Source organism: Bombina bombina, chromosome 7 (genome assembly GCF_027579735.1).
Source record: "Bombina bombina isolate aBomBom1 chromosome 7, aBomBom1.pri, whole genome shotgun sequence".
NCBI lineage: Eukaryota > Metazoa > Chordata > Amphibia > Anura > Bombinatoridae > Bombina > Bombina bombina.
The window spans coordinates 598,420,177-598,428,285 of record NC_069505.1 but is presented as its reverse complement, the minus strand read 5'-3'; the positions used below and the strand labels follow the sequence as shown (position 1 = coordinate 598,428,285).

Sequence of the window (8,109 nt, the reverse complement as noted above, 5' to 3'; positions counted from 1 at the left end):
TGTATAGTGTGTGTGTATATGTTTAGTGTGTCTGTATATATGCATAGTGTGTGTAGTATATGTTTAGTGTGTGAAGTATATGTATAGTGTGTGTGTGTATGTTTACAGCGTGTGGTATGATCTGTATATATGTATAGTGTGTGTTTATCTATAGTGTCTGTATATATGTATAGTGTGTGTTTATGTATAGTGTGTGTATGTGTATAGTGTGTGTATATCTATAGTGCCTGTATATATTTATAGTGTATGTGTAAAATGTGTGTGTATATATATATATATATATATATATATATATATATATATATATATATATATATATATATGCATAGTGTGTATGTGTATCTGTATAGTGTGTTTATATATATATATATATATATATATATATTCTGTGTATATATATATATATATATATATGTGTGTGTGTATATATGTATTGTGTCTGTATATGTGTATTGTGTGTGTATATATGTATAGTGTGTGTGTATATATGCATAGTATGTGTGTATATATGTATAGTGTGTATGTGTATGTACATGTGTATAGTGTGTATATGTATAGTGTGTGTATATATGTATAGTGTGTGTGTATATATATATATATATATATATATATATATATATATATATAGTGTGTGTATATATGTATAATGTGTGTTTGTGTATAGTGCGTTTATGTATAGTTTGTGTATATATGTATAGTGTGTATGTATAGTGTGTGTATATACTGTATGTATAATATGTGTATAATGTGTGTGCATATATCTATAGCGTGTGTATATCTATAGTGTGTGTATATATGTTTAGTGTGTGTGTATATCTAATAATAAATAAGGTGCAGTTATATTCATATCTCATGCAGTGTTAGTGTATACATACACTGTGTATAGAGTGCATCATTTTGACTAGACTGTCCCTTTAAGGCATGCTACCCAGGGCATGGATCTATCTATATATCTATCTATATATCCTGCAGATTCTGGGTGTACACATCTGTATTCATAGTGAATCTAACCATCCCTTCCTTCATCACTGTCCTTACTGAATCATACAAACACAATATATATGATGTGCTGTAAAAATCATTCAAGTGGGTAGATAATTATGTCTTACTAATAACACTATAAAATCTGTATAAACTGCAGGGTCTATAAATGCAGTGAAACAGTTGTTCTACATACACGTCATTATTCTTCTAGTAAAAATAGCAGAACCAATTACTGGGGTATTGGGCTAATTCACTTTGGACCAACAGGAAGCTAAATGAGAAGAGCTGCACTTCAGATATCTAGATGCTGATTGTGTAGGTGAGAGCCATTTGTCACATTGTCACTGCTCTTATCTGCTGCTGTGTGTGACGTCTGGTGCTGAGCGGCCTTTATACAACACACACAGCACATCCTCAGGGGGAGTACTGAGCACACAGACCTCATGGGTGGAGCTTGTTCACTGACAGATTTTATTTCTTTGTTTAAGGAGCAAATGGAGTTTGACGAAGTTGCAGTTTATTTCTCTGAGGAGGAGTGGGGCTATTTAACTGAAGAACAAAAAAAGCTTTATAAGGATTTGATGATGGAGAATTACCGGACCCTCAGGTCACTTGGTAAGATTTTATTTTAAAGGGACAGTAAAGTCAAAATCAAACTTCAATGGATTGGATGGAGCATGAAGTTTCAAACAACTTTCAAATTTACTTCTGTTATTAATTTTGCTTAGTTCACTTGATATCCTTTGTTAAAGTGTAATTTTAGGTGAGCTCAGGAGCGTGCACGTGTCTTTAGCGATCTGGCAGTAGTGTTTGCAACATTGTTTATAGTAATGTTATACATGGATACAAACACTGCTGCCATAGATTGCTTAAGACACGTGCACACCCCTGAGATCCTATCAGCCTACCTAGCTTTACTCTTCAAAAAAGAACATGAAGAGAACAAAGCAAATTTGATAATATAAATAAATTGGATTTTTTTTTTTAAATCACATGCTCTATCTGAATTATGAAAGTTTAATATTGGACTTTACTGTCCCTTTAATCTACAGGAAATGAGAAAAATCTCATGCTCAAGACTCCTAAATAATTGTACCTGTGATTAAATGATACACCCTTTAATGATACATGTCAGATTAGTAATGTTCCTCAGGGGTTAGGTCTTGGGCCTGTTTTGGAGGACTGGTCTATTTGTGTGTGTGTCTATATACAAACACACACATTAACCTGCTACAGGTAATTAAGTCTCGGTGTTGGCACTATTCATTTAACCAATTATAATCTGTTTATACAGGATATGTTCTTGTGAAACCTTCACTTGTTACAAAGATTGAGCGATCTGAGGAGCCGTTTGTGTGTGGTGTCCTGCAGATACCTCCAGAGGAACTTCATATAAACACTGAAGGTATTAAATAGTAAATAATATTAAATAGTAAATACAATGTTATCCGCCAATTGTCTTAAAATCACTTACATTCCTTATTTGTCATATTAAACCATTTAATTTTTTTTATAAATGATTAGTCACTACTTGCAAGTAGACACTGTGAGCAGGGCCACTATTTATGTGTGTGTATATGTGTATATGTGTATATGTATGTATATATATATATATATATATATATATCTCCAGCAAATTGCACTCTCACAAACTCAGTTCCTTAGTACCAGGGTGCAGCAACAATGAATACAAGCCAATATACAGGCAAATGCACTCTCTGGATTTAAGTAAATGTGATTTATTGCATGTAAACGTTTCCGGGGTCTTCACCCGTTTCTCAGACAAACAGCAAGTGAACAAACATGTATCTATAAAGGTCTGGTAAACCCTCCCCCATATCCTGCACTGCCAATCCACAGGCAGGAGTCAAAAGTGTCCACAATTGCAACAATTACCCTCAGTGTGATTAGATCATGTGATCTGCAATATGTGTGAACATAAACATTGTGACAGTATCATTGATACATAAACATCTATGCAGCAGCTGTGATCATATAATCAAAAGTGCACACAGTGTAACAAATATCAAGTGTGTCATACAATAAGACATGAGACCCATACCGTTAAAAAAAAAAGTCAAAATCATGAATCATACTATATATTCCTGCAATGTATTGAAAGCAGAATCATCTTAAATACTTATATACATTTAAACTGCTCAGGAGTTTAATAGATTGGGGCTGAACAAGCTACACTCTAGCTAGCAGCTAATAACGCTACTGCATTACAGGAGTAGATCAACTCGAAATTACCCACTATAGCAGCTTGTCCGGTCATTCAGTAGCATTATTACCTTACACCTGTTCATATAGGGTTGATGGCCATAAGAAAAAGTATATAAGTATTTAAGATGTTCCTGCTTTCAATACATTGCAGGAATAAATTGTATGATTCATGATTTTGACTTATGTTTTTTATTTATCACACTTGAGAAGTTATTTGTTTAGTTGTTGGAGTCTGACAGAATCCTTTTATCTTAAAAAAAGAGCGTAGCAGCTCATATACATATGTGGCTGGGATTGGCTGATGATGATACAGGAACAGGAAATTAATGGAAACATTGAAATTCTTCAAAAATAAATCTGCTTGTTTTAAAATCAATGTAAGCTTTTGCATTGTCTTTTTATTATGCATTTAATCATTATACAATTCTACTAATGGTCCATTAACCTACTGAAGGTAATTCATGTTTGGTGCCACCTTCTGGTTCCTTTCTCACATAACCACTGAATTCTGTCTATACAGGATATGTTCCCGTGAAACCTTCGCTTGTTACAAAGCTTGATCAGGGAGAGCCGTATGTGAGGGGTGTCCAGCAGACCCCTACAGAGGAACTTCACACAAAAACTAAAGGTGTGTAATGAAACACTAAATAACACGTTCGCACTATTTCTGCATGCAGCAGTCCAAAACAAGGTTGGAGTTAATACATAATTTATATTTCCATCTAAAATTCCTTTGCAAGGTTACATTCTCTATTATAACCAAAAATCAAAGCACCGATACAGAGTGATTCAGTTTTAAATTACCTTGGATTACCCATTATCGTCTATTCACATATTAAAAAAGATCCTAGAAAAATTAATCTTTTTCATGACTGTTATTACTCATATACAGCCAATAAGGGACAGACCACTCTCCATACTGTCAGTGGAAGACACAATAGTTATATTAAAAAGGTATGAAGGTTTTGTGCGAACAACAGATAATCATTCAAATAAACCAATTTAAATTTCCCTTAACGGTAAGTGACAGGGAGAGAGAGAACGTCTGACGTGCATAAAAGTGGCATTGACTTATTAGCTCTTTTATATTTCTTATTTATATTTTATTGAACCTATCCAAATTAGAGACTTTGGTTTAAAATTTCTCAATTGCCTAATTTTAGGTTGATAAATAACTGTACTAACATTGTATTTTATTTTCAACAGAAAAAGACATATCCATGAAACAGGATATTTCTAAGGAAAGCCAGGGAGCACATTCTTCTGTCACTACTTTTCAAGATCAAATAAACCATTTGAGAAATACGTTATTTCAAACTTCTGAATCGGGGGATTTTTTTATCCAGCAATCAAGTTATTGTAAATCATGGCAAGCTCAAACAGGCGATAAAGTATTTCCATGTACCGAGTGTGGAAAAAGTTTTACCCGCAAATCAAATCTTAATATTCATCAGAAAATTCATACAGGAGAAAAAGAATATTCATGCTCTGATTGTGGAAAATGTTTTGCCCGTAAATCAAATCTTATTGCTCATCATATAACTCATACAGGAGAGAAAGCGTTTTCATGTTCTGAATGTGGTAAAAGTTTTAACCGGAAATCAACTCTTATTGCTCATCAGAAAAATCATACTAGAGAGAAAGCATTTTCATCTTCTGAATTTGGGGATTTTGTAATCCAGCAATCAAGTCAAATTAAACCATGGCAAATTTCTCCTGGAGAAAAAGTATTTTCATGTTCCGAATGTGGAAAGTGTTTTAACCGAAAATCAAATCTTATCAGTCATCAGATAACTCATTCAGGAGAAAAGGCATTTTCCTGTTCAGACTGTGGGAAATGTTTTAATAGGAAAGCTACTCTTATTGACCATCAAAAATATCATACAGGGGATAAAGCATTTTCATGTTCTGAATGTGGGAAACGTTTTACCCGTAAATCCCATCTAATTACGCATCAGACTATTCATACAGGAGAGAAAATCTATTCTTGTTCTGAATGTGGGAAGTCTTTTACTCGGAAATCACATCTTATTACTCATCATAAAATTCATACTGGAGAAAAGGCATTTTCTTGTACTGAGTGTGGGAAATGTTTTAACCAGAAATCACATCTCGTTACTCATCAGATAATTCATACTGGGGAGAAAGCATTTTCATGTTCAGTATGTGGCAAAAGTTTTCTTTGGAAATCAAGTCTTATTAGTCATGAGACGATTCATGCAGAAGGAAAAGATTTTTCATGTTCCAAATGTGGGAAATGTTTTACCTGGGAAGCACATTTAATTAAGCATCAGAAAATTCATGAGAGAGGACAAGTATTTTCATGTTCTGAGTGTGGCAAATCTTTTAATTGGAAATCAAGTCTTTTTAATCATCAGAAAATTCATACAAGAGAGAGATCGTTTTCATGTTCTGAATGTGCAAAATGTTTTTCTTGGGAATCAAGTCTCGTTAGGCATCAAAGGGTTCATAAGGAAATAAACAATTCTCAGGATTTGAATGGAGAAAATGTTTTCAATGGGAAACAAAAGGAAGTGAACATCAGAGAATACATGAAAGAAGATAGCAGTTTCCCCTCCATCAATGGTGAATCTAAAAGAGACAGTATAAACTAAAATTGTTATTGTATAAAAAGATAGATAACGCCTTTACTGCCCATTCCCCAGCTTTGCACAACTAACATTGTTATATTAATATACTTTATAACATTTAAACCTCTAAATTTCTGCCTGTTTTTAAGCCAGTATAGACAGTGTTTTTATTTGCTTTTCACAACAGGAGACTGCTAGTTCATGTGGGCCATATAAATGACATTGTGTTCACGCCCGAGGAGATATTTAAGAGTCAGCACAACACAGTACTTAATGCAAGTCAATAGATAATAAACAAAAAGTCATGTGATCAGAGGGCTGTCACAAGATGCTTAGATACAAGGTAATCAGAGGTAAAAAGTATATTAATATAACTGTGTTGGTTATGCAAAACTGGTGAATGCGTAATAAAGAGAGATAAAGAGAATATATGCAGTATTTATATAACTTCACAAAGTGAATTTGGAATACCATTGGCAGGTGTCACTGTCTTGGCCAATCGGGTATCCAGTTTTTTGTCCTGTCATATTGGTTTGCTGATTTCCAGGCTGCTTGTCATTACTGTGGGTTAGGGTTACATGTCTTGGCTTCAGATAGGGAGAAGAAATACTATATATACCTCTGTCTATTCCTGAATAAATAATGTTCCAGAATATCTGTTCTGTTCTGCTTGTATCCTTTGTTTAAATGAGATGTTTTAGTGTGTGTGACAGCCGAAGGTTCCTGGTGCTATGCTCTGCATTACGGCACTAAAGATTGCCAGAGAACCTTCTGCTTGATCCTTTTCAGCACTCGCAGGCGATGGTGACATCTTGTTGCACCTGGCTATGCCTGGTACCATACTTCCTGCTAGATCTTAGCTCATGTTCAGGACCACACAGATCTGATTACCCTCTTCTACCAACCTCTTATATTCTACATGATATTTGGTAGGGTAGGCATCACTGTTATTTTTAAAGGAACATTTGCTTCTTAAATAAATAAATGTGATTTCCTACAGAGGCCAAAAAGCAAAGTTTGTAACCTAGGTTTTCAAAATGCAGCATGTTGCCTAAATCAGTTAGTTGATTTACACTATTTTGAAAATCGGGGTTGCGGAATTTGCTTTTTGCCATCTCTAGGGAACATGGGACCGGCAGAGTGTTCCTTTAGTAAAGAAAAATATGCTGTATCAAAGTAAACATAAAAAATAAATTGTGTAAAAAAACAAAACCGCTAACAACTTACTTGTTTCTTGAAAAAATAAGCACTTAGAAATTCTCACTGTAGTCAGGCCTGCAGCTAGATAGAGGAGCAAACATGTTGGCAACTTAGGTTGCATTCTACCTCTTCTTAGTATGGGCAAATTCCTGTTTTTCTAGTACTTACTTAAAAGTAAACCAGCTCATGTTACAGTAAAAGTTTTATGACATCAAACTAGATAAACCCTTCCTGCAGATGCACCAGCCTTTTTATAGGGCTGTGACATGAAGTAATGGAAATTGCATAACTGAATTTAAATAAATAAATGGTAAAATCCAGTTAAAATGATTAGTACACATTACAATGCTTTCTAGTACGTATACACCACTGCTTAGTGATTTTTTTATTAAAACAATGAAACCACTATCTGAGCAGGCATAGTGTTTGTATCCAGATGCTCTTGTCACACATAACATATGTAAGTATGCCGCTGAAACTTTTACTAGAAGCGTTTGTGTTAATGGTAGTATATTGCAAAACTGCTTTTATTGAAAAGTGAATACACACAGGTACATGTCTTTATATACCCTCACCTGTTTATTCAACATCCTGTGTTAAGCTGGTTGCACAACAGTGCCATCTTGTGGCTATAAAATGTAATGTAGCACAAAGTTATCACAGGATGTGCACAAACATACAACAAAACATTTACTTAAAAACACATACATCTATGTACAAAATTTAATTGGATTCTCTCTAGAGTGGCTTATAAAAAGAATAGGAGCATTAGAGATATATTGGTGCATTCAGACATTGGTAGCCATAAACAAGAACGCCAGAGAACTATTGGGCCTAAGAATCTAGGCTGCTACCCATGCCTGAATTGCAGCAACTGCAGTTCCATGATCAAGGGAGATAGTTTTTGTCATCCCAAATATTTAACCTGTAGAGCCACATACTGTGTCTACCTTATTAAATGCCCATGTGGCCAAATTTATATTGGCGAGACCTGTAGAGAGGATAACTGAGCACAAATCTAACATTAGATGTAAAAATAAAGAAGCTCCAGTAGCTTCTCACTTCCTCTCTATGGGTCATAATATTAGCCAACTTAGGTTTCAAATTT

The 8,109-nt window shown here is 34.4% G+C and overlaps 1 protein-coding gene across 1 annotated transcript; it reads left to right on the top strand.

Moving 5' to 3' along the window:
• Nucleotides 1-1,117: 1,117 nt before the first annotated feature.
• On the top strand, nt 1,118-6,456 carry LOC128667186 (gastrula zinc finger protein XlCGF57.1-like). Its single transcript, XM_053722115.1, has 4 exons — nt 1,118-1,599; nt 2,279-2,389; nt 3,731-3,838; nt 4,417-6,456. The coding sequence occupies exons 1-4, from the start codon at nt 1,428-1,430 to the stop codon at nt 5,823-5,825; spliced, it is 1,800 nt and encodes a 599-aa protein (XP_053578090.1). The 5' UTR covers nt 1,118-1,427; the 3' UTR covers nt 5,826-6,456.
• Nucleotides 6,457-8,109: the final 1,653 nt, after the last annotated feature.